Source organism: Gekko japonicus, unplaced genomic scaffold (genome assembly GCF_001447785.1).
Source record: "Gekko japonicus isolate JY-2015 unplaced genomic scaffold, Gekko_japonicus_V1.1 scaffold46, whole genome shotgun sequence".
Classification (NCBI taxonomy): Eukaryota; Metazoa; Chordata; class Lepidosauria; order Squamata; family Gekkonidae; genus Gekko; species Gekko japonicus.
In genome coordinates this window covers 380,196-407,424 of record NW_015169173.1, presented here as the reverse complement: position 1 = coordinate 407,424, position 27,229 = coordinate 380,196, and the positions used below count along the sequence as shown (strand labels likewise).

The window sequence follows — 27,229 nt, the reverse complement described above, 5'->3', positions numbered from 1 at the left end:
GAAGCGTTCTATACATTTGCAGGCCCAAAATAGAGCAAATAACAGCCCCTCCCCTGCCACCAAGGCTGCTTCAGCTCAGGAGAACATCACAGAGGGGGGAGAAGAAGCCCCTCCTCCCCTTGCACTTCGGTCCTGATCCCGACCAGCCCCCTGCACGGCTTCAAAATTAGATTTCTGTAGCTGCTGTGTGGCTGCGGAGAAAGCAAGCTGGCTCTGGGAAAGCCGGACCCATTAAAAACATCACATCTAGTTCAGTCCTAAGACTTGAGCTATGTGTTCGGGGCGGGGGGGGGAATCACAAGAAGAGATCCACCGATGGGGATGGCTCATGGAAATGCTCCCTCATGCTAAAGCCTTTTCTACCCACAGAACACTAGTAACGAAAGGAGGAATGACCTGATCTATCCTTCAGTGAAGCACCAATAATATACGTAGTTCTTTCCTATTTGAATGTCAGCTTCCCCACAGGCTAGGAAGAAACTGTGGAAAGGAACTACCTCACCGGGTTACCAGTGCAATGTGAGAACAATAAGCTGCAAGAAAGCCCACAGAGCCCAGTCCTCACGTGGACTAGAATCTGGACTTCATACATGTGCATGTCTTGCAAGAACAAGTCCCCTGCCCTTCTTTAACTATCCTGACTATTAATACAACAGGGTGTTCCGAAGGTTTTAAGTAGGCAACTGCCTTGTATGAAGAGAAGTTGCCTGTATGCACTGACTTGTATGTCATGGCGGGCCACACACCAAAAATCTTTAGCATGGGGGGGCTTGTCATAAAAGTCAACGTGATTAAAGCAAAACTGCTACAGGCTTCTCATCTCGGAAAACATAAATTAGTGCCAGTTCATCAAGGAAAAATTCAGGGAAATTATGGGATACTTCTGCGAATGTATACAGATCCCCCTCTCCTTCAGGTTTGGCTCTGTGAGGTTCAGAAAATTATGGGATGCTTCTGCATCAGAATACAGGTGGTATTGTACATATAAAGAGCCACTTCAAAAACTGTTTGCACATACAAAATAACACGTTGTGGAACACTGGTAGTCAGGGCAGAACCACGTGTTGCGAGAGACCCAGGAATACTGACTCAAATAACAGTCCCCCCCATCCGTCCCCCCCAAATCATGTCTTCTAATGAGAAGCAGCATTCACTGCCTGATGTGGCATCATCCTGCCGTAGGTCACCTGGCGCCTGACAGGCAAGGTGAGGAATAAGGGAAAGAAACCCCACAGTGGGATAATATCATTTCTGCAGCCAAACGAAGGGCATGACACCAGGGGTGCTATATTTTGGCAGTATCCATCTCCTGTAACGTCTCATGCATAATATGGAGTACAAGAATGTGATTTTGGAAATGTAGAACAAGAACTTTAGGAAATTTTAGTGGTTAGGATGCTGGACTCGAACTGGGGAGACCCCGACTCAATCAAACTTCCCTGAGTTACTTTGGGGCTCCCCCCCCCCAACCTACCTTGTATGAAGAGAAGTTGCCTGTATGCCCTGACTTGTATGTCATGGCGGGACACACACCGAAATCCTTTAGCATGGGTGGGCCTGTCATAAAAGTCAATGTGATTAAAGCAAGACTGCTACAGGTTTCTCATCTTGGGAAGTCACAAGGTGTTGCAAGGATGTTGCAAGGGGTGTTGCAAGAATACAACGGGGGGGGGGACGTACACCACCCTGGATAAAGAGTGGAATAAAACTGTAATAAATAGAGGTAAAGCTGGAGCTACATATACAGGATAAACAGGGGGGAAATCAGTGAGGTTGGCAGCCAGTTTTAGCTCACAAGCTGCATTTGCCACAAGCAACCAGAATATAAATAAAAACCAACTATATGGCTGGAGCTCTCCAATCTCTGAGTTTAGGGAGAAGAGGTTTAACTTCTTCCAGATGAGCTGCAACAGCTTATTTTTATTCACACATAAATTGGGTTTACTAGTTGCTATGGGGGGCTTATTTTCGGCCTAACCCAGACCACATGGTACTGGTTATCCACTGAAGCAAACAGAACAGCTCTGCACGGGCTTCCCTTTCTTGCTGCAGAGGGCTTGTGGGGAATGTTAAACTATTCCTTCACTGGATACGTTCAGCTCCCTTCCCTCAAAGCCATACAAATTACTACATTGGGATTCTAATAGAGTTTCCTTTTTGCCCCCTCCCCTTCTTTCTTTCAAGTCAACCGAAATAAATTATTTTGCTGGAATTAGGGTACCAACCAAAGGGTACATCAAGAAAGGAATGCCATGAATACCTCATAAATAAAACAGGAGCCCATTTTAATGATTCTATATATAGACCCTTTCACAAATTCAGGTAGAAGGCATGATTTGACATTTTGCGAGCTGTGCTAGAATCAGAGGTCTCCAAGCCAGGGATATTTTTAATTCCACAGAAGGTGATAATTATGCACTGAAATATATTGTATTTTTGGTTGCAGCCACCCAGAAGATGCTTCTGGTGCAGAGACGGAGGGACACGTGAGTGCCATTTTCATTGGGAATTTGCACACTGCTCTATATAAATCCTGATTCTAATCCACATGAGGGAAAATTCAGTTACTAAAAAAAGAAAAAAAACACAATAGCAATACATTAAAAACAGCCACCAGCCAAAAGACAACCTCTAATTTCTCAGTCTGTCTGTATCATTTGAAAGCACATTAGCCAGATGGAAAGACAATCCACTAGTAAAATTAAGCAGTGATGCAGCCAGGCAGGTTTCCCTTGGGAGAGAGGAGTCCAGAGCTGCAGCTCTGCCTTCTGCTCATAGCCTCCCACCACACACAGAGGGGGACCACCGAGAATGACCCCCACCCGGCCTGACTGCCCTTGCTTGTGAGAGGAATTTAAAACATCTCTGAATCGCAAACTGAATCGCAAAAATTAAAGAAATGACAATATCAAAATGTAAAAACCTCAAAGAATGGAATAGAAGTGCCTGCAGCTCTTTGCAAACTCATCGCCATCTTTGGGTTACCACAGAAAGAAAAATGAGGTGCCAAATTATAGTGCAAAGCATGCATCCTAGTAAAATACCTCTTTTTCTGCCAGTTTCCCTCCCCACAATTAAAAGTAACAAAAGGGAAAGATCTGAATTCAACAGAGGCTGAAGTCTTTAAAACTTTCGTAGCCAAAAAGAAAAACCCTTTCATAGCCGGTGACTGCAAAAGAGTTCTGGCTTCATCAGAATGAGGCCTCCCATACCACTGAATCAGTTGCTGAGGCGTTAAGAAATATTTCTAAACACTCCAGCTTCTCAGAAGAAAGAAAAACCATCAACCTGTGAGGCACAGACAGGAAGGAAGCAGCAGGCCACTGTACTGAACTGCTGGACAACCGTAAGTCTGTGCATATGGCTCTTCTGTGGGAGAGACAGTGTCATGAAAATGGTGTGCATGAATATGGGGGAGTGAATGACAAAGTTAAAAGAGACTGGTAGAGTCTGCAATGGACTGAAGAAGGAAATGCAAGCATTACATGCCAGAAGTCTATATTTGCATCTTATCCAGTGCCATCTGTGCACCTGGACTCTGCTATGAGGAGCTTACTATCAGAGGTATCAAACATGAGGCCTGGGGGCCGGATGAGGCCCCTGGAGGGCTTCCATGAGCCCCGCAGTGGAACTGGCCATCTCCTGCTTCCAGTTCTGCTGCTGCATCACAGCTTGCTTCGCCAGACTTTCTTAATCACTCAGCCGTTTCATGTTTTAACCTGGGTCCTAGACTCAGAACTCTGAGCATGAAATTTCTGTGGTGAATGTGGTGAATGTCAATAAATCAAAAGTAGGTTTGTAGCTTACAGAGCTAATGATTTAAGCATGTTTTTATTTTAAGTAAAAAAAAACTTTGTGTTTGTGTCCTTCATAAAGTTTATATCTTCACTACCTGCCATTACATTTTATGACACACATGGCCCGGCCCAACAAGGTCTCATTTATGTCAGATCCGGCCCTCATAACAAATGATTTCGACACCACTGATCTACATTTTCAGAATCAGAGAAACATCAAAGAGAAGAAAAACAACAGCCCGGAATAATAAAACAGATGAATGCAGCCTCTACCTAAACCGAAACCCACGTTTTTGGGGATTTTGAGGTGGGACTGGAATTGGACTCTGAGAAAGAGTTCCAGGCACAATTGCCTGAAATGGAACCTTTATGGATATTTGACACAAATGCTGGGGTGTTAAGGAACATTTACAAACATTCCAACTTCTCAGAATAGGGCAGCAAGGGAAAATGGAATGAAATGAAGAAAGGGTGACACCATTTCTTTCTTAGGTGATCAAACACAAAGTACAGAGGGGAAGGTCAAATCCAGCTCTTCACATTTCTGTAAAGAGATGCTTTTTACACAATACAATTTTGTCCTGAATGGTTGAAGCTAATTAGTGCTGTCGAGATTTTGTTTGCTGCCACCAGTGTGCCAGTGGAAAGGTGTCTGACAACAGATGTGATAAATGCAAGTTAACAGAGTGGAAGACCTGTAGGCAGGTGAGGGAAGGGGTTAAATCTAATGAGTGAAAGGAAAAAAGGCACCACCAGTGCAACGCTAAACAGACTTTCCCCTTTTAAGCCCCTTGAAGTTAATGAGCTTAAAAGAGTGAAACTCTGATTAGGACTGTATGGCAACTACTGCCATCAGAAGCAGCCATCTTTTAAAGCCCCCAAACAACTTGATATATACGCACTCTATCATAATGCTACCAAATGCTTAAATAAATCAGCTGCTGTCAACATTTTCAAAGCCTAAGCCCATCTCTCCAACAAGAGGTTTGCGGTTTTTCTACCAGATACGTAGAACCATAGAGTTGGAAGGGACCTCCAGGGTCATCCAGTCCAAATCCCTGCACAATGCAGGAAATTCACAAATATCTCCCACACACACACCTCCAGTGACCCCTGCTCCATGCCCAGAAGATGGCAAAAAAAACAACAACACCCTTCCAGGATCCCTGGCCAAACTGGCCTGGAAAAAAATTGCTTCCTGGCCCCAAAATCGTAATTGGCATTCTCCCATCTTTCTCCTCTCGCTGGGATGTTGGGATGCAAAAGAGGCTGAGGCTCTCCTTTTAATACTTTCAACCAAGAGGGAAATTTGGCAAGCAAAAGCTTGTCAGAGCAGGATGTGAGAAACTGCCCCTGCCAACATTCTCTCCTCCACAGCTATTATAGGAAAAGAACCTGCAGCACTCTGCAAATACAGACAGTCCCTCCCTCCCTCCCAATTCTCCTCTTGCATCCTTCTTCTCTTCTCCATCCCTTCCCCCAAGATAAAAGAAAAATAGAGGCTAGGCTCCTTGTAACCTTAGGGCATGGAAGGACCCACATGTGGGGTCTGATCCCACAGCTGAAAATCAATGCATGAGATCATTCTATAAGCAGGAGGGAGGCCAAAGATGGGCTTTTGAAAAACATGAGTCAAAGATAACCTTTGCTCCTTGTTTTAATGTGGTAGCTGGCTTCATATCGTATCACATACATACCATCATCTACAAGTTGTCATGTATTGATGGGTTGCTTCTCTCTCTCTCTCGCCCCCTCTCTTCTCTTTCTCTTTGCAGCTCTCTAATAACCTTTTGAAAGCCTGCAGCTACATATAGGACACTTGCGGTGCAGTCCTGTGCAGAGTTACTCCAGTCAAAACTCATCTGGTTTCAGTGGTCATAGAATGCAGTAATTCTCTGAATAAGGCAGTGCTGTTAGTGTACAGATCTGACATGTTTTTTATCCAAAACCAGAACTCCCAACTTTAACCTTATATAAATAACAGATTGGGGGGGATCTATATCATGATCATGACACCAGGCAAGGGGTATTAATTAACTGTTGCCCCTCCATACATACACCACTTTTTCAGATGGAAGCAGGCCCTTGGGAGGTACTATCTCCACTGGTAGAGAAATACACATCTTGGTGTCCACCATTCAAAATCAAGATTCCTTCCTAATGTTCATATGGGATGATGCTTGGATTTGCAAAGAGTGGATATGAACCCCCCCCCCTTGTAGTTCATGACCTGACCTAAAGTGTATTTTCTCTCCCTCAGCAGAGCAAATAGTACTTTGAAAAAGCCAGTTTACATCAGGAAAGGAATTGGGGGGAAACAGTTTAAAACTCCATGCCCAGAGCCAATGTCTTCCAGTGTTCCCTTGAAGCTGAGTTAGTGTGAGCCTCTGGCTCACAAATTTTTGTCTTTGCTCAGGAAGGATGGCTCCAGAGCAAACTGATGTATGCAGTAGCCAAATCGCTCGCTCACAACTTTAATGCCAGTAGCACACAAAGTAGAATTTTTGCTCACAGGACTCCACAGCTTAGAGGGAGCACTGGTCTTGACCCAAACACCCCACCAACTCCAACTACAGCTGCCATTTACAGATCTGCACCCTAATTCACAGCTGCAAACACAGTTTTCATTTCCTAGAACAAAAAACCAAACAAACCATGGATAATCAATGCACCCGTCCCTCATTTTAGGGCTACAGTTGTGAGAGAAGGGTTTTTATTTTTATCTTCCACTCTCTCTTTCTTTTGCCCTCTGAGGCTTACAAAGAAAAATCTGCAGATTGACTCTGTAAGGTTAAGACATCCCTGTTTCCTCCATGCACACCCCCAACAGCAATGTCATCTCATCGTCCTCTTCTACGGCACCTTTAAAAGCAATTCCATATCTGGATTAAAAAGCTGCGCATTAATGTTTGGCTCCTAAAAGATTGTAATTGGTGATGGCTGGCCCTGGAGCACACTTTGGGTGGAGCCAACCCATCCGGAGCCTGCAAGCCTCTCCAACAAAGATGGATCAGAAACACAATCACATTTTAGCCTATTTGGCTCAGACAGTTCAGTTGACAGGACACAGGCATTTTAGAAAGGTCAGCTTTCACTGGTCGACAGAGGCCCTCTACTTTAGGAGGCTCACCACATTTTAAAACGCTGTCCCTTTAGTCCCACTTTAAATGTGACGCTTGCAGACAAGAACATCTTACCCATGCAATGTTTCACATGACCAAACTCTCATTTAAACTGGGCTCTCAACCCTTGTGAGTGAAATGTTAGCATGCCAGGCAACCCTTGCCCGGGCTACAGATCTTCAGTATGCTAATTTTGTACATGCAGCAGCTGAGGGCCTGAGTCTCTGAGCACAGACAGTGCCACGCAGGTAAGTTCTTCTTGCCCACTGGGGCCATGTTGAAAACTGGACTTTATTCTAGAACAGGGAAAGCTAAAAAGAAGGCCCCGGGCTAGACTTGACCCTTCCAGCACCTTCTTCTGGCACCGATTGTCCTGCCATAGGAGTGTTAGAACGTGTTTGTTCCTCCAAAGGAAAGCAGTTGTAGAGACTCTGTGGAAAAGCAGTTGTAGAGACTCTGAAAAATATATTGCACTCTCAGGTAACATTTTAGAAAGGAAAATTGCTGTTGCCAACTTGGAATTGCATTCATTCCTCTGCCTCCCCCCCCCCCAGTGGTCTCATCCAATCAAAATGCACGGCTCCGAACAGCAGAAGCCCTCACTGCTAGGCAACGCTGACTTTATTGTACTGCCTACCTATCCATGTGGGAACTGAAATGTTCCAGTCCTCAGATGTGCCTAGAGAACAGAGTGACCCATGAGGAAACAGAAGATCACCATCACAGTGTCATTTGAACATTTGGATCCAAAGGCTGCAGTGGCTTAGAGGTTAAGATGCTAAACTGCAGACCGGAAGGCTTGTAGCTCAGCAGTTTGAGACCTGAGTGCCGCGTGACGGAGTGAGCTCCCGTCTCTGGCCCCAGCTCCTGCCAACCTAGCAGTTTGAAAGCAAGAAATTGCAAGTAGATAAATAGGCACCACTTTGGTGGGAAAGTAACAGCGTTCCGTGCACCTCGGCATTTAGTCATGCGGCCACATGGCCATGGAGAAGTCTTTGGACAGCGCTGGCTCTTTGGCTTGGAAACGGAGATGAGCACCACCCCCTAGAGTTGGATTCAGCTGACTTTCGAGCAAGGGAAACCTTTACCTTTATCCAAAGGCAGGCTCTTTTGGTATCTGGAGGCTCCATTCAGTTTTCACAGCTAACAGCTGTCGATAGCACTATCATCCGTGGATTTATTTAATCCTCTTTTAAAGTCATCTACGGCCTGGTCTACACATGCTGCAGAATCAGAAGGTAGAGATCTGATGTTGTTCTGGAGATTCACTGTGGAACTGGGGTACCCGTGGTGGTGGTGGTGGTGGAAAGTGCAGTCAAGTTGCAGCTGACCTCTGGCAACCTCGTAGGGTTTTCACAGCAAGAGATGCTCAGAGGTGGTTTGCCATTGTCTGCCTCTGCATGGCGAGCCTGGGACTTCCTTGGTGGTCTCCAGACCCTAACCAGGGTGGACCCAGCTTAGCTTCTGCGATCTGGTGGGAGCCTGGGCCATCCATAGCTTGGTTCAGTAACAGAGGACATGCTTTCCGCAGTCTCAGGTTCAATGCCTCCCTGGAAAGGGTCTCAGGTACCAGATGATGGGAAAGGTTTCTTTAAGTCCAAGACCTCTGGAGAGCCAGTGCAAGTCAGGACAAACTGGTCAACAGTCCAACTCGGTTTAAGGCAATTTCATAAATCTGTATGTTAGTTTATGCCTTGGAACAGTTTTCTCATGTCATATGAGTACGCATACGGTTTGGGACTGGTTTGTTTTGAAACCTGGCAGGAGCAACTTGTGGGCCCATCCACTTCGTAACGTCCAATTGTTAACACGCCCAGTTCTGATGGTCTGAAATGTTGAATTTCATAAGTATCCACTATCTCTCCGAGCTGACAGAGAGGGCATTTGCCGACATAGCCTTGCGGCTACAAATAAAGATATATTTTCCCCCAATGCATTTAGCATACGGTGAAGAAAGACAGCAACAACTTTCCCGTCAAACAGGCACCGAAAAGCGTCCTGCATATTCAACTTCCTTGTGATTTGCTTAGCTCCCTGCTTTGGCTGCCATGTCATAGGTTAACAGATGGAGGAAGGTTGGGGGGGGGGGCCTGGTGTAATTGCTGCTGATGAAGTAACCTTTTGTATTGTTGAGATCTAACGTGTCTGACAGGATGGGTCAAAATGCATTACATTGAAAGGAATTTAGAAATACTGTCTTTAGAGAGCCAGTTTAGAGAGCCACAGTGTAGTGGTTAAGAGCGGAAGACTCTAATCTGGAGAACCGGGTATTCCCCACTCCTCCACATGAAGCCAGCTGGGTGACCTTGGGCCAGTCACAGTTCTTTCAGAGCTCTCTCAGCCCCTAAAAACAAGTCTAGCTCACCACTAGCACAATGCTAAGAGCTAGAACTTGCGGCTGCCAGACAATCCTAGGATCTCCTATTGAGAGCCAGTGTGGTGTAGCAGTTAAGAACGGTGGACTCTAATCTGGAGAACCGGGTTTGATTCCCTGCTTCTCCATATGAAGCCAGCTTTGTGACCTTGGGTCAGTCACAGCTCTCTCAGCCGTACCTACTTCACAGGGTGTCTGTTGTGGGGAGAGGAAGGCGATTGTAAGCTGCTCTGAGACTCCTCCAGGTAGTGAAGAGTGGGGTATAAAAACCAACTCTTCTTCTATTCTACACACAATGCCATACAATTATTATTAATTATGATTATTCTGAGCTGTTTGATTAAACCTGCACAATTATTTGCTTTTCTTAATGGCATCTGCATTCAACAACTAGCAGGACAGAGTGGCTTGATAGTGCCATCCTACGCAGAGTTACACCTGTCTAAGCCCATTGCCTTCGGCAATTATCACAGGTACTAACCTACTTTTCAAGGTGGTTGTAAGGAGCACCTGGACAGCCATATGCTACTCAGGGCAGCATACAAAACAAAGTTGCTGGACCTTAAGAAGCGGAAGAGAGGCTTTGAAGGCTTAGAAAATGCTGGGGCAATAGTTAAAATCTCAAAAGCTCAGAAGAGGAGCTGAGCAGATTGCCAGTGGATTGGGGGTGGAGGGGAGGGGATGCCAAGCGTAATTTACTGCCTGTCCTCAGAAGTAGCAACAGTATACAACAACTAAGCAAAAACGTACGTACATTTTGCTGGATTTATACAGGCTTACCTTGATGCAGAACTGAATCATTAATACACACACATACACACAAGCACACATAAAGCTGTCTTATACTGAATCAGACCCTTGCTCCATCAAAGTCAGTACTGTCTACTCAGTCTGGCAGCAACTCTCCGGGGTCTCCGGCAGAGGTCTTTCACATCACCTACTGCCTGATCCTTTTACCTGGAGATGCCAGGGGCTGAACCTGGAACTTCTACATGCCAAGCAGGTGCTCTACCATCGAGCCACGGCCTCTCCCCACTATACACAAGAAACTGAGAAGGGGTTGCCTCTCCCACTCTTCCCTCAGTATAGCTGGAACAAGATATCTGCTAGGTCTTACAGCCTGACGCACACCAGCTTGCTGCAACAGACTGCCGAGGAGATGCAGCTGTTTAGGGGTAAATTGTGGGGGGTACCTTGGCTTTCTCAAGCCTTCACTAGCAATAATACTCCTAATTAGCATTTACAGAGCAGTTTTAGGGTTGAAAGCGCTTCGCTTACATCAACACAGCCATTTTTACAACTGTCCTGCAAGATAGACCAATGTTGTTATTTCCCTTAGTGCAGAGGTGGAGCTGAGACCGAGAGTGGCCTGCTTACTGGTGAGCTTCTGACCAAGACGGGATTTGAACCAGGGACTCCCACAGGGCACAGCTGGCTCTCACAGTCACTGCACTAGGCTGGCTGCTCAAGCTGCTGGTATATGAACTAATGAGGTCATTAATCTCATATCAACACAAACAAACCCATTAGGGACCCACTTTTCTCCCCCACAGATCTAAAGAGCCTGTAGAAGAAACTGAAATTTATCGCCTCCCTCCCTCCCTTGGGCGAAGCGACTCGACGTACAAAAATAGACTTCAATGACATCACAGAGGATGAAGGATTACCAATTTCATAAGACTGCAGCATGTGCTTCTGGTTACTTGCCTCCTCACTAGTCACCCGGCTTTATCCTAAGCCAGGTTTGCATATTCCTAATGGGACACATGAACAGCAGATGCCTGTGAGAGCGAGCCAGGCCCTGCCTTCCCGGGCAGAGAAGCCAGGCAGCAGATCTGGGACGCCCTTAAGGTCAGAAGCGTGAGAGGTATGCACATCTGGTCCCTGGGGCACAAGAACACAAGAAGAGGCTGGCTGGATCATGCCAATGGCCCTTCTAGACCAGCATTCTGTTCCCAGCAGTGAGAACTCAGATGCTTCTCGAAAGCCCTCAAACAAGGCATGAAGGCAATTTCTCTCTCTCTCTCTCTCTCTCTCACGACAGCAATCTCTGACGATCTCTCTCTCTCTCTCTCTCTCTCTCTCTCTCTCTCTCTCTCTCTCTCTCTCTCTCTGTGCCCACCAGCAACCAGTATTTGGAGGTAAACTAGCTATGAACATGTTATTTTTTGCATAGGTATCCTATCTTTCTCTTTAAAGGATTCAAGCCGGGTTACAGTCCAAGTTGAAATCTATATCTGGTAAACGAAAACAATGAAAACAAGCAAATGCAACACTAGGTTCCATTTAGCTCTCATGGTTAGTAGCCATTGACAGATCATTTCTACTCCCCCCTTTAAAGGCCATCTAATTATTGGTCATCATGCAGCAATCAAGTTACCGAGGGTGAAGTGTGGGACACAATTCACTGGTCTTCATGGCGTGTTGCATCACTGAAACAAACAGAAGCTTGCCCAGGAGAATTTCTCATTGCGCCATATTATTTTGTCGGAAGGGCAGTGCCATTTGGATGCTGTGCCAAAATGTCTCAGGTCAGCCCTCGATTTTGTAGCAGTGGACTATCTCAGGCTGAGCCTGAATATCCAGAGGTACATAAAACAACTTGGGACGGTCACCATAAAAAGATGTATGTTATGTGCCATCAAGTCGCTTCCAATGTGCGGAGCCTATGGATTAATGACCTCCAAAACACCCACCCATTAACAGCCTTGCTCAGGTCTTGCAAACTGAAGGCAATGGCCTCCTTTATTGAGTCGATCCATCTCAAGTTTGGTCTTCCTCTTTTCCTACTGCTTTCAACTTTTGCGAGTGTTATAGTCCCTTTCCCAGTGAGTATGACAGCCTCAGTTTTGTCATTTTGGCTTATAGGGAGAGTTCAGGCGTGATTTGATTTCGAACCCACTTATTTGTCTTTTTGGCAGTCCATGATATCTACAAAACCCCAACACCACATCTCAAATAAATAAAAAGATACAGACGACAAAGGTTGCAGAGCCTCTCTAAAGGAGTTTGCATTGTAACAAGTACGCAGTTGGCACTAACTAGTTACACATTGCTTCCCTCTAGATGTACTCCCTGGACACAGCATCCATTAAAGGTTTCACCCTTTCCCAGAACGAAGTGGGTACCTAATTTTGGTACCTGGGAAAATGCAACTCTTCCTGAGAATGGCACATCAAGTCATAAGACTCTTTCGACAATTGCTTATCAGATCACGCGTGACAGTGGCACAGCCCTCTTTTTTCATGCTTGTACCACTTTGTGAACTTGTCATTTTATTTATTTATATACATATTTGTTGCTCTCTTGCAGGCTCCCCTAATATGCTACTGCTGGAACTATCCAAAGCGTTATAGAGTTACAAGGGACTGGAATGCCACACAGCCCAACCTCTAAGTCATCCACCCACCCAGGTGACATACATCAGCCTATGCAACCAAGACCACACTGCACCGCAAGCAAAGAGAAGCTACACAACAGAACTGCACTTATGGCTCTTACAGCTCAAGATGGCCAACCTAATAGCTTCAATGTTGATCTCAACCACTACAAGACTTGGAGTTGTTCTCCTCCCAGCATGGACCAGGGATGTCAAGTTGGGGGTTCACCCAGCTCTGGCCCAAGGGCAGAACTACACACAGGTTAGCCAGGAAGAATCTTAATAATAATTAGCAGATGCTGCGTAGTAGGAATTAACAAATTCATAAGGAAGGGAAACTATCCTTTAGCTCAGGATGGCTGAAGAGGAGACATTTTCATCTCTCTTCTCAATGATAAAAGAATAACCTTCTGGATCTAGGGATTATAGTAGATAAGGAAGCGTAACATGAGTGGACCGCATTGCACAGTCCATTATTATTAGGGGCTGGGTTAACAAAAGCATCCTGTCCATGTCCAGCTCTGGCAGCCACAGTTCAAAGAGGACACGGACATGCTGGAAAGGATTAGCAGGAAAGCGTCGAAAGCACCCAGAGTCTGTTAGGCATGGAAAACCAGCATGGCATGTTTAGATACTGCACCTGCTTAGGATACCACATAAGCTACATTAACAAAATGGTGGGACTATTGGCCAAAGTGCATGCAGCACCAGGGGTTCTGTGACTGGATCCCCAGATGTTTAATTCACCCTCAAAATGTAGCCACAGGGAGATCCCCAAAACGAGTTAGGGCCATGGCGCTAGGCAAGGGTTCTTTTAATCTCCTTCATACCCTTGTGCCATTACTGCAATTTATTTATTTTTTTATTTTTTTATTAGTTAGACTTATATCCCGCCCTCCCCTGTGGGGCTCAGGGCGGCTAACAGGCAATTGAAATAGACTCCCCCGAGCTGCTTTCTGAAGCTCTACTACATGTGTGTGTGGGGGGGAGAAAATCTCATCACAGATCCCCAACGTCATACGCTTGTTTGGCCCTAGGTGATTTACTGAATCGCTTTCTGAAATAACATGCCAAAGAAAATATGACTGAACGGCAACCAACAGACTGAAGGCCAAAGAGAAAGTGAGAGGAATGATATCCATTTCTCTTCCAAACACCTTAAGTTAATGGGGAAGAAGCAAGTAACCTCTTTAAGCAGGAGACTGAACATCTGCCGCTTTGATTCTTATCAAATTACCGGCCTTCATTATACCAGATGTAAAAACACACCAGATCCGATCTCCATGCCACAGCACTCCACATCAATCATCCATCAGGCGCTGAGTGCTGGACGGATATTCACCAGCATGCATTCCATTCATGAGCCCCTCACAACTGTGCTACAGTCAAAGAGAGGGCTTCCCTTCCTCCGCACACTGCTGTTCCTATAGCTGACTCGTACAATGCTGTGCTAAATTACTAGAGCAAGGGCAGCTCCGATTCAGTAATTGCCATGCCAGGCTGCAATTTAAAAGGAAAAGGAAAAGCCTCCATTCAGAAGTCAAAATATTCATTTGGTCCTCAGAATGTGGAGTGGTGCCCCTGCAGGGGTGGGGTGGGGAACTACATGGAATGTGAGCAGTTGTATATTTTTAAAAGGCAAGGCTTTTCCCTGCCTCCCCCTGTCTCCTCTCAATTTCTATCCAGGTTGGTAAACAAAACAATGAATGATCCCTTCCCATTCTTCAGACAGACCTCAAGATTTGCCAAAGAGCAACCCCCTCCGATTACATCTTTTTGTTAAAGGCAACCGCAGAGCAACCATGCCCAGTGTTTTTTAACCCAATGAGATAACCAGAAAGCGAGCGATTTATTTTTTTTAATTGACACCAGAAATACATCCAGCCTGGTCCAGAGAAATCCAAGCTTCTTTCCGATGTTTCTGTGTCGTAACCGCTTTGGCCAGGGAAGGAAAACAGTGAGCCGACAACTGGCAGGGTCCCTCCGAGGAGGCGCTCGAGACCATTCCGAAAGCTTTCCAGGTGTACGGAACGGGCTGCATTTTAAAATATATTTTGGGGGGGAAACTTACCAGCTCTACCGATCCATAATGCTTCCGGCTGAATTCTCCCCGTCTACAGCCCAGGTCCTCGGAGACAGAGCTGGAATAGAAGTGCTTCATCAGTAGACATAGCTAACTGGCCCCTCAAGCTCTTAAAAAAAAGAAAGAAAGAAGATCTCTCCCCCCCCTCCTCCCGCTCAGTGGTGCCGAAGGAGGTCTGCAGCACACGGCTTCACCACTGCGGGAGACCCTCGAAAGATGCACCGCCACTCGCAGCCATTGCAGAGAGACCGCCTCGCCGAAAGAAGGGGAGAGGGGTGGGGGGGACAGAGGATGCCGCCTGCCCTGCCTTCAGTTGGGAAGGCAAGAAAAAAGAGGAGGAGAAGCTACAATTCAATTAAATATTTAGTCACGGCATGATGATCGATAGAGGAGGGCAGAGGGGCAGGCGGTGGCTGGAATGACGTTTGCCAGACTCTCCCTCTGACCAGAGAGAGTCCCTGAAGCAGGCTTAAATGCAGAGAGAGGAGTGGGGGGGGGAATAAAAGGCAAGCAGGCCACCTCCCTCTGCAACATTAGCTCACACTCAGGCTGCTTTGCAATTAAAAACTTTCTTTTTAGGACATTTTTTGCCTTTCCTGGGGCTAGGCGGGGAGAGGGATTTTCCCCATCGCTGAATTAAAAACACGACACGCATGCACACACACAAATATCAATGACCTTTGCCGGGTCTCCGTGACAAAGAGCAAGTTCTCACGGAAAGGAGCCTCGCTAGCCGTCATGAGAGATCAGAGACCCTCCTGTGTGCTGTTGCTGGTGCATCACCATCGAGGCACATAGCCGGCTGCGGGGTTCTGTGTGCCAAGGGAGATGGGGGGGAGGGTCTCTGCCCCAGAGAAGCCTCCCATCTAAATTGTAATTATGGGGAGGAACAGCTGGGGGAAGGGGCGGGTGTGAACCAATGAAGTCACGCAGGCTTGGACTCTTGTCACAGCTGGGATTACCAGCAGGCATCAAGATGAAATTACATTTACGTTTCCAGGGTTCGGAGGTGACGAGGGGGATGATAATTTCAGATGGCTTAAAAGGGGGGGGGGTTTCGACAAATTCACCAATGAGGGGGAAAGAGGGATACTTCCAAATACTCCTGGCTGGGTTTGGGGGACCTCCTTTTCCTGTTTGTAGGCATCCCGGAGGCATTTGGTTGGTCGTGAGAAACAAGAAGCTGAACTCAATGGATCTAGCAGGACTCTGATGTTCTTCCTCAAAACATTTGCTGTTATGTGGATGAACCGGGGAAACAGAGAGCAATCTTTGGCCTTGCACCCTCCTTCTTCCTCTTGTGTAAAGTCAATTATTTCCACGCCCAGTGGCACAACACCCTTCCCATCAATACAGGCAAACTGTGGTTTATGCTTGCCCTACAAACCAAGACTTCAAACAGTGGCTCCGATCAGACCCTTGCAGTAAAGACCTGCAAGACCCAACCCACTGATGTGATCCTGGTTTGGAATCCCAGCTTGCAAAAAACGGTACGTTGGACCTACCTGAAGGTTCTTTCTCTTCAGTGGGGGAGAAGTCATCCAGGAACTGGTTAGGTCACGCCTCTGCTCGCTCGGATAGGCTATGCTAATTTCTTTTGTTGCGTGGCTCCTATTGGAGTGGCCTAGGTTGACCTCTCCAGTTCCTGCATAGCCCTGCGCTCGGTAGGACTTCTGGAGCTCCTGCCCCAAGCCAGAGGAATTACAACATAAATCAAAGAAAACACAAAAAGAAGGAGGGAAAACGCCATAGGCAAAGAAGACCCTTCTCTTCCCTCCTTGCAGACTGCAGGGCAGCCAGAGGAGACCGCGGATGGCCCAGGACGAGAAGAAGAAGAAACGGCCCCCTCCACCTTCTGAGGCACCGGGAGGAGGACAAAAGGCCGCAACGGAGGTCCCCGTGGAGCAGCAGCCCAGCACTCCCAGCTTGCAGAAAAAGCACAAATCCTTGTTTGGGTGTGTAAACTGTGGTTTGCCACAAAGTGAAAATAACCCAGTGACTAGCTGCACACAGTGGGAGAAGAGAGTGTGCCAGCTCAAACTTCCCACGGGCTGATTCAAGTAGTGCCCAACCACAGCTCGCCGTTATATCTGAACAATACAAGGTTTTTGAATAATCACATGGGAATCTCCCCCCCCCTTTGATTAACACAAACCATTCACAAGGTATGCACTCCCCTTCCTATGCTTTATATGCCACCATGCCATCATCAGTTATGGTGAGAGAAGACACACTCCCACACCACTCTGAGACCCTTGGAGGAAGCAGTGGGATAAAATGTGATAGACAGAGGTCCACCCCTGTGCCCTGCACAACTTCATGGCCGCTGCATGCTGTCCACTTCCCCCAAACAGTGTGCAAAGCTATCTTTGTATAAGGGCATGAGAGACTTACGACACTCTGGAATATTTGCTTGATCACAAACATATCAGTGGCACACACAGAGAGGTAAAGAGGCATTCCAACAAAGCGAGCGTGTATCAGATCCACAGGGAGAGGGAGGCAGATCTGGCACTCCAAAGCGCTTCCGCTCTAACACAACTCTACACTTACCTCTCTCTCTTCCAAACCGCAGTTACTTCACACATGCATATACCTGCCCACCGCTTTTCTAAGCACCAATGACAAAAGCTGTTTGGAGATATTTTGCCATACAACTTCCCATGTATTTTGCTGTGCCCTGACAGATATCTTATTCAAGACGGCAGAGCTATTAGGGGACCTCCTCCTCCCATTCAGGAAACATCCACAGCCATTAAAAACCATTCACTTCCTCCTGTCAAAGGATTCCTCTCCCTTCCGCTTCCATCAGGTGCCGCTTCAGGTAAAACCACCGTGACAGACCCATCCAAAGCAATCAGACAGCAAACTGGCAACAGTGCCCCCTCTCAAGAACTAAGGGACAAATTGCAGGAAATCGTACAGTGCATATAAATGAAAGGAGCCACCAAAGTAGCCTTCTGAAGCAGAGAGGCGATTACCAGGCGTCTCCAATAGTCTCCAAATATCAACACTCTGATGTGATTCTCTGGTAGGGCGCTGTTGACGTGATTTCGGCTGTCGGGGAGGTAGTGGGTGGCCAAACCTTTATTTTCAATGGCCAGTCCACAAAAACTTCTCTCCCTCCCTTTTTAAAAAAGGGAACCCAACCACACATACCCAGTTCTCTAACATTGGAATACCTCTTTATTTTGAACATTTTTACTCTGCCTGCCCTTCTACCCAAGCAGCACTCAGCTTGGCTCACAAAAAAAATTTAAAACTGGGAGGGGGAAAAATGCAAAGATCACAGTTAGGCTTTGTAACAAACCTACTCTGAACTATACCTTGGTACACAGCACCGCCCCCCGGGGTGAGCAAGGAAAGGCCCGCCCTGGCTGCCTTCTGCGTCTCTGAACAATTTGTGGTTGGGGACTTAATTCCTTCCCATTGACATCCGCTGGGAGGGAGTATAAAAAGTGAGCTTTCAATCAAATTGCAGAAAAGAAGTATCAGTCAGCTGCCCGTGCTGGGGAAGTCCTGGAGTCTGCTTGAGGCTAGACAGCTCTTCCAACCCTACCTTGGTCCAGGATTTCCGTTCCTGGCATTCTTGTGCTGCTCCCAGTCCAACTCTTGCTTCTTGGTTCCCAAGCTGTGCTTGAGAGCACCCCCCCCCCCGTCCGCCCCACTTGGCTACATATCAGACCTGGCCTGGATTCCAGACCTGTTGGCTGCTGGCTGGCTTTCGGCAAGCTATTCCAGACCCAGCTGAGAAAGGAAGCAGTGAGTTTCCCCGTGGCTTCGTCTCCCAGCTGCCTCTGGACTAACCCGGAAAATAAATCCAAGGCTGACACGGGGGTAGGTGGGGTAGGCCTACCGGGCCCTGTGGAAGGCTCCCACCTACATGGGAGAGGAGATGCAGTAAGGAAGGCAGTTTTTTCCCTTGGAAAGCCAAAGCAGGATGACCTCCGCATTGACCTTCTCTTCATTCAGTGAACAGAATTCTCCGCCCCACCATTCTAAGCATCTCTTCTGGATGCCTGCTGCTCATACAGTACCCCACCCAAACTCCAAATGGCCACTGAAAGCATACTGAAGGGGGGGTCTCATACTGTCCTGGCTTTCTTTTTATTTTTTTAATAAACATTTCATTTAAATATTTAACAAGTAAAAACAAGTGGGAAGAGGGTTGGCACAATGGTTAATTACCTGCTGATTATTTGACAGTCATCAAACCTAGTCAAACGTTCCAGGAAGCCAAGAATGCCACTGTGTAGGGGGGGCAGCTTTACTTTTGCATTGTGCCATTCGTGGGAAGGGCAAGGGGGGAAGATGGTGCCATCCCTGCTCTCCCCCAGAGCTCTGCCACAGCCAGAGGCAAATTCAGCAGCACAGAAAAGCTTCATCGACCAGCCACTTGCTATGAATGCAGACCTCTTCAAACAGGAACAAGGAAGCAGGCGTCACTGGGTAAGGACGCTGCCTGAGACCATCCATGTAAAAAGTTTTATATATTTATCTTTCTTTGTTACGGTCATAGATCAACCAAGACTGACACACAGAGTCACCAGGACATCTACATACAATTAAATTTCAAAGACAAATAATAGGCTGATTTCATAGTAAAGACATAATGAATTAAAAGGTTTGACCAGGCTGCTTCCTTGTTAAACATGCCAAGGTGCAAAATTTGCCCCCCTTAAAGGTGGTCTCGTTAGAACAATCTGAAAGGAGGCGGAAAATATAAAATTCAACAGGCCTGCCTGGAAAATTTGGTAAGATTAGAGTTATGTATGGAGACCAAATGTCCCCATGTACAATAACACATGGTTAACTATTTCGACCTTGTCCAACTGGCAGGAACAAACACATTGAGAGGTTGGTATTTCTTTTCTTAAAGAGCATTTTGTTGTTTTAACATAACACTTAGCTAACTGAGCTTTCTGATTAACGTAAGTGTCAAATCTGGTGGTGTTGCCGTCCTCTCCATTAGTCTAATCAAATTAATGCTGTATTTTATTTATTAGAGAGGGGGTAGGAATCAAATGCAACACATACTGTAACTCATCCACATATGCAATACATTTTATAAAGTTTATTAAGTGGAGGGGAACACAGAACAGTCAAACAAGCAGTAAGATTAACCTCGCTATCTTATATTTCTACTGGTAACCAAGTTAATGCTTTACAAGTCCATGAGCCATTATTGGACAACATTTGCCAAGGTAATAGACCAGTCAAATGCCCAGCACCAAGTAAAAAGGGAATGGGAAATTACCATAGCCCAGGCAACTGCCTGGGGTGCCCCACAAGGAGTGGGGTGCCTGTCACACATACCCCTTTCTACTCGTGCAGGGCAACCGGTCAAGAAGGACCAAAAGGAGGGTCCCGCAGTCAGGGAGAAGAAACACCATCCAACATTCTCCTGTTTGTTGACATACAGAGTTCCAAGCATACTCTGTTATGTGGATTAGACTTAATGCTCTGTTTTAAGAAAGTCCCAGTCAATCTGGGACCAAGGCAACCACATCTCCTCTCTGTTGAGCTAGGTGACCCACAGCCAAATGGACATGCCCAGCAGGAGGATGGTCAGTGCAAGGCCTTTTCCTCCCACCCACCCCTCATTCTAGACTTAGCAGACCTTGCAAGATCAAAACAAGTGTCTGAGCAGCAGTTACACCAGGGCTGACCCCGTGAGACCTCGCATTTGGGTTACTCCCTTAAAAGTAAACAAGAACTTCCAGGTTACTTCCACTCAATCAACACCCCACATGATTTGCAGTGCCATCCTAAGCATCCTCCTCACAAGCTCTGGTCTCTGTGCCCTCACCTGCAGAAGTAAGGCAGGTGGAAAGCAGAGACAGAGCTTTTTCAGTGGTGGCACCTTGCCTTTCCTACTCTACTCTCTTTTAGGCATCCAGCCTAAACATTTCCTTCTAACGAAGGGGTTTGATTTTTTTTAATTGCTTTGTACAAGCTGCTTCTAGCCAAAGGGCTGCTATGAGGATCAATTAGGGTGGTAAATGTTTTGTGCTCTGGGCTGTTGTGTATTTTTATGCTGCCAGGTGTTTAACCATTGCTAATTTTAATAATTTTATGTTTTATGATTTGATTTGATTTTTTGTGTTGCCTCAAGCAGGTCTCTGCAGAGGAAGCATAAGCCTTTTATTTTTAAAAAAGAAATAAGGGTATAACTCATCTTAAGATGGCACCCTTGGTCTCGAGTCCTAGCTCCATTTTCCTCCTTCTATTTTTTAAATTTGTTTTGTGGGAGTGAGGAAGTCCCATAAGTTATTTCGTTCCAAAGCCTAAATTAATTGTACAGAGGAGCTGAGCGTTTGCAAAGAGCAGTGGTTTAATCCAACAGCTCAGCTCATGGAAACTGGCCTTGCTTCTCTTTGGTCACCAGTAACAGCTTTTTTTAAGAATAGGAAACCATGCAGAAGAAACACTTTGCAGAACTCTAGGTGGAATTAATTGTGCACATGGAGGAGTTTTCCATTAGCCATCCCTGAATCTCCTGGATATGAAATGGCTTTATACAAGAACAATGCATCCAACGCATTTTTTTTTAGTAAATCCTGCAAAAACTAGTTGTTGATTTTTAAAAAAGAAAAAAACCTCTTTCTTCCTGCAGTCTAATTCTGCGGCTGGGTGTGCTGGTTGCCACAGAAACCAGCACAGAAATAATTCTGTTTGGATGGACTTTTATTTTGGACAAAGTTGCAGGTAGAATTTTAAGCAAACTCCTGGCAAGGTGGTAGGGGCTTTTTGGTCTTCAGAAGAAATCTGCTTGTCTTGTAAAACGTGATGAAATCACAGGTGTCATTAACAAGGAACATTTGAGAAACCAAGAACATCTTTGCACTGCTGTTCTCGTGCTGTGTTTTGGTTAACTTTAGGCATCTTTCAAGTTTGAGCATTCCCCCCCCCCCCACGAACATGAAAAGAGGCCCTTCTGTGAGCAGTAAGCCACAGTGCTCACAGCAGCTAACCCCAAGTTGTACATGGTAAATGATGGATGAGCCAGTGTTAATGAGGAGTCTGGCTTAGGGTTGCCGGCAGGGGATGGGGGGTAGGGCTGCCAAATCCAGGCTAGGAAACTCCTGGAGATTTGGGGACTGAGCGTGGGGTGGACAGCAGCGTTCCCTCTAAGCTGGGTTAGTGTGAGCTAGCTCACATTTTTTTAGCCTCCGGCTCACACATTTTTGTCTTAGCTTAGGAAGGAGGGCTCCAGAGCAAACTAATTTATGCAGCAGCCAAATTGCTCGCTCACAACTTTAATGCCAGTAGCTCACAAAGTAGAATTTTTGCTCACGGGACTCCATGGCTTAGAGGGAACGTTGGTGGACAGGCACCTCAGTGGGGTACAGTGCCAGAGAGTTCACCCTCCAAAGCATCAATTTTCTCCAGGGCAACTTTCTGTAGTCTAGAGATGAGTTGTAAAACCAGAGGATCCCCAGGTCCCACCTGGAGGCTGGCATCCCTATGAGTGGCTTCCTAGATAAGTTGTCCTCAAACCGTGTCTCTTGGGAAGCTCAGAGTCCTTCACGGGGCTAGCAGTTCCTTTAGTGATGGCAGAGGAGCTTTTCCAAGAAACTTGCCGGGCCCGTTACAACCACATTCCCCTTGCTCCGTGCAGCCACAGGGGAGCACACCGTCTAAATGCCCACTTACTGAGTACAGCACCATGGGTTTACATCTATTTTGTTCCAATTACACCAACTGCCATTGGGACACATCCTCCAAACATGTTTTTTTGAAGACTGAATGACACAAGTCTTTGGAAGAGGGGGCAGTGATTTCCATCACTTCCCCCTACAACTGCAGATGGTCACTTTTCCCCAATGCTGTTTTCTGAGGACCTGCTCACCTCTAAACAAAATTTCAGGGTGTTCAATGGACAGGAGGAGGGAGTGGGAAAGTCCACAGAAGTTTGGATACACCCCAGATCCCACTGTTTCTGGACTAATTTTGACCTCTGAAGCCTGGTTTAGGTCCAGGATACCATATGGACTCTCTTCTCCTGTATTAACCCACCCTGACACCCAGGTTATCAGATGAAGCCCTGTTACTCATGCCTCAACCTGCAATTCTGGTGGATGATGACATGCAGGGGTCATTTCCTGCAGGAGCGCACAGGAGCGGAGCTCCGGCAGTAAAGAGCCCAGGCGGCAGGCACATGCAACAAGCCCCACCTCCTGCTCCCAGCAGCCCTCAGAGCAAGGAGCAGCCAGGTAAGTTGCAGAGCTCCACCCGGCCCAAAACAGTCCAGTGGCACCTTTGAGACCAAGTTTTATTCAGGCACAAGCTCTCCCTCCTCTGCAAGAACAGATCTGCACGTTCCTCCCCCCCCCTCCAATAGCTAGCAATCCAAAACAGTCCAGTGGAGCCTGAGCGGTGGGTGCTGCCTTCTGACACACTTCCGGTGATGTCAGGGGGTGTGGCATAGCAAATAGGTTATGCTAATGAGTTATGCTAATAAGCTCCTGCACCTCTTTTTCTGTGAAATGACCCCTGATGACATGTAATGGGGTCTTTTCAGTGCTGACAGAGAGGGAATGTGCCTCCCCACCCATGACAAATACCTTGCATCTTCTCTTCTGGTAAAATCTTCCTTTCCAAGTAAGCATCTGCAGTTTGCTAGGCCACTTGTTTGACCATTTTACTTGGTGGGTTAATAGGCTCCTGTTTGAGCTGACCCTGAAGATGGCTTATGAGGTATTTGGTATTCCTTGCAGGTATTTTCGAGGTTGCTTTAGTGGCATATACATATTTTAATTAGAAACAAATATGTTCCACATACCCTGAAGAGGAGGCTGAGTCATCAAGATCCCCACCTTCTAGTGTGTGTTCTGAAGTCTCACCAACGGAGATGACCTTACTGCATGCTGGGAGGAGTCAGCACACCTTGATGAGGATTCCAGGATGCCAGCTTGAAAGATAGCCAGCTGACTCCTGAGATCTAGACCAACACCTTTTCCATAGGCTTTGGTTCATTCCCCCAATACAGAGTCCCCTGGGATCAGCCGCAGGGCTCCAGAAAGTCAATACTAGGTGGCAGAGAACATGGGGACTTCCTGTTCCTAGTTCAGCTTTCAAGGAAAGAACTTGATGTAAACACAGCCAGGAACCACGGCATGGCCACAACAAGAAGAGGTACAGCTTCAAGACCAGCCATAGAGCCCCTCAGCAAAATCTTCGTCCTGGCTAGTACAACCCCTTTGATCCGCAGCTGTACACTCACTGAACTCCACGTGCGAAATGGCATCTGGGAGAATTCCCACGGAGCCCAACTTTTAGTGTTTTTGATAGCAGGGTTCTACCCTCCTGGTTGCAGTGGTGATAGATGGGAAAATGTTCAAGCAATTTCTGCAAAGACCCCCACCGTTTGTTTGTTTATTTATTTATTTATTTATTTATTATTTCGGCTTACTATCCCGCCCTAACCCCTAAGGGTCTCTGGGCGGCTTACAGAGTGTTCTAAGAACAATTTTTCCTAACTATGGCCACATGAAGTAGGGGAAGGGACAGCCTACCGGCACCCCTGTGGTGTGGCTGTTGTCTCTCAGGCTTCGGGCTCAGGCTCAGCTCCATTTCTCCCCAGGCGGTCCTTGGTCAGGCGTTCGTTCAGGCGTTCCGGGTGGCCTCCTTTTCTCCTTCTCGGCAGGAACTGCTCTCAGCGCACGGTCTGTGTTTCGCATGGCCTCGACTTGTGTCCATACGGCTCCGTCGCGCCTGCGCATCACGTCGTTGTGTGTCTTCCGGTCCCGCCTCTGCCGCCGTCCACCACACACGGTGTTCCACTGGCCGCCAGGGATCGCTCGAGCACTCAATGCCGCAGCACCGCCTCCGATGTTACCTCGCTGCCTCTGCCGTCAATGCCTTCCGTCACTGATGTTCTCACTGTCGCCGGTGCCACCACCACACGCCTCACCAGAGGAGGGTGCCCCCTACCCATCTAAGGGTAGGTACCCATTTGTCTACTCGCTCGTTTTAAGTGCTTTCGAGCCGCTGGGTGGGCGGGAGCTGGGACTAGGGCCGGGTGCTCACCCCGACCGTGGTGGTTCTCGAACAGCCGTAGTGGCTGTTCAAAGTTGTTATCATTAAGGCAGGCGTTTTACAGCCTGCGCCACCGTTTAAAGAGTGGTGCCTTGGCACCCTGAATATGTTACCTTCCCTTCCCCTGTGGCATTTCTCAAAGGAGATTTGGGGGTCAGGGCTAACAATGCAGAGTAAGCCTGACACCTCATGGCTTGGCACGCCCCCCCCCCATTCATGCTAGTTATATGCAAATCAGCATCAGCCTCCTCGCTCCTGGTATATTTTTTGTGCCTCTCTGCTGATGATCTGAGATCCATATGCCGCTCACAACAACAGGCTCTTGTTGGGACCATCATAAAATCCCACTTGAGGTTCTCTCCTGCGTGAGAAGTAGCAAAAGCTGGAAAGGGTCCAGATGAGCTTCACGCTGCAGCTTTCTGAGGAAGAGCTCCCCAAAGAGGCTCCGGGTAAAGAAACTGATTTATAGAAATGGAGGCTCTGGGAGAGCTGTGGGAAAATATTATTGTTCGCTCCAACAGAAAACTACAGCTGGCTGTTTGAGGGGGGAAAGGGGGAGGGTCCTCTTCCTGTCTAGCGTCAAGAGCAGGCAGACTCCAAGATGTGTTTTCCAGCTTCAACAATGAGGATACAATTAAAGGCAGAAAGCAAGGGCACCTGGGAAACGTATCATGCTGGCTTTGCTAAAAAGAGCTGATGTCTGGTTTCTCCGGGGCAAACTGCAGTCCGAGTGTTACCTTCACTGCATCCCGGCACAGGGGTCAGGAACCCAATGGGTGTGGCCTCGGTCACTCAGCCGACTGGCCATACAAAGCTGCCTTATACCAGGTGAGGGCAACGACCTCAGTCATCTACCACCTTCCGAGAAGACCTGCTGCTCGTGCTCATGTGCAGAAAGCAAGAGTGCCGAGTCTCTGGCCATTCCCTGCACACATGCTAAGAGGATCGGCAGGTCAGCAAAGGAAGGGTCCTCAGCACTGGAGAGCATTCTTTTTAGCAAAGGCAAGCTCAGAGACACCCACACACACCCTTTGCCCCCCCCTTGTCCTCATCAATCCACCTTCTCCAAACCTACCACTTGGGGAGGGGCCACGACTCACTGGTAGAGCATCGGCTTGGCATGCAGAAGGTCCCAGATTCAATCCCTGGCACCCCCCGCTAAAAGGATCAGGAAGGAGGTGATGTGAAAGCCCTCTGTCTGAGACTCTGGAAAGCCGCTGCCAGTCAGGGTGGGCAGCACTGACCTTGAAAGACCAATGTTCTGACTCAGTCAACGGCAGCTTCCATTGGTCCACCAATGCTCTGTGTGTGCTTGCAGCACAGAACTCCATTCCTCACCAGAAAGGACACAACTCTGGCTCCTCCTCTTCCTGTCACATGAATCTGATGTTACGTGATGTCCTGTCCTTGCAGTGTGATGGGTCCCAGGCTCCAGTCTGGGCATTAAAGATGAGTCCTGTGCCTAGAAAAGCTGAAGGCCAATAATCTATACTGATGCATCGAACAGGTAGTGACTCTGAAGAGCAGTAAGAAATGTAGCCCACAACCTTTAACTGCAGATGCCAGGGGTGGAAACTGCGACCTTCTGCATGCAAAGCACATCATCTGCCCCTAAGCCTTCCCATCTGCAGTTCTCTCCTTTTTGTTTTCCATAACCAGACTGTTGGTCCATCCAACCCAGTACCACCTTCACCAACCTTGACCTGGATAGCCCAGGCTAACCTGATCCCATCAGATCTCGGAAGCTAAGCAGGGTTGGCCTGGGCTAGTATTTGGAAGGGTGACCTCCAATGGAACACCAGGGCCATGATGCAGAGGCAGATTATGCATGGGAAAGAGCAGGTAGAGAAAGAGGTACTTTTCTCCCTTTCTCACAATACAAGAACTCGTGGGCACTCCATGAAACTGCAGAGCGGTCGGGTTAGAACGGATAAAAGGAAGTACTTCTTCACCCAAAGAGTGATTAACACTTGGAATTCACTGCCACAGGAAGTGGTGGGTGCTACAAGCATGGACGGCTTCAAAAGGGAATTAGATAAGCATATGGAGCAGAGGTCCATCAGTGGCTATTAGCCACAAGGTATAGCTAGGGGCTCTGGGGCAAGTGATGCTCTGTCTTCTTGGTGCTTGGGGGGGGTCAACAGTGGGAGGGCTTCTAATGTCCTGGCCCCACTGGTGGACCTCCTGATGGCACTGGTATTTCTGGCCACTGTGTGACACAGAGTGTTGGACTGGATGGGCCTTTGGCCTGATCCAACATTGGCGTCTCTTATGTTCTTATGTTCTTAAATGTCTCTTGCCTTAAAAACAAGTCTCGCTTGCCATCTAGTGGTGCATAACGCTAAAAGAGCTAAAACTTCTGGCTGCCCGACAATCTTCAGATCTCCTGGCTATACTACACAAAATGCCTAATAATAACAATAACAACAACAA

The 27,229-nt window shown here is 47.2% G+C and overlaps 1 protein-coding gene across 1 annotated transcript in view; it reads right to left on the bottom strand.

The window, feature by feature from the left end:
- The window catches only part of GARNL3 (GTPase activating Rap/RanGAP domain-like 3), a 102,422-nt gene extending 87,589 nt beyond the window's left edge, over nt 1-14,833 (bottom strand). The window contains exon 1 of the mRNA XM_015415842.1: nt 14,744-14,833. Coding sequence (XP_015271328.1) covers nt 14,744-14,833 — 90 coding nt within the window. The remainder of the gene's footprint in view (nt 1-14,743) is intronic.
- Between the last annotated feature and the right edge of the window lie 12,396 nt (nt 14,834-27,229).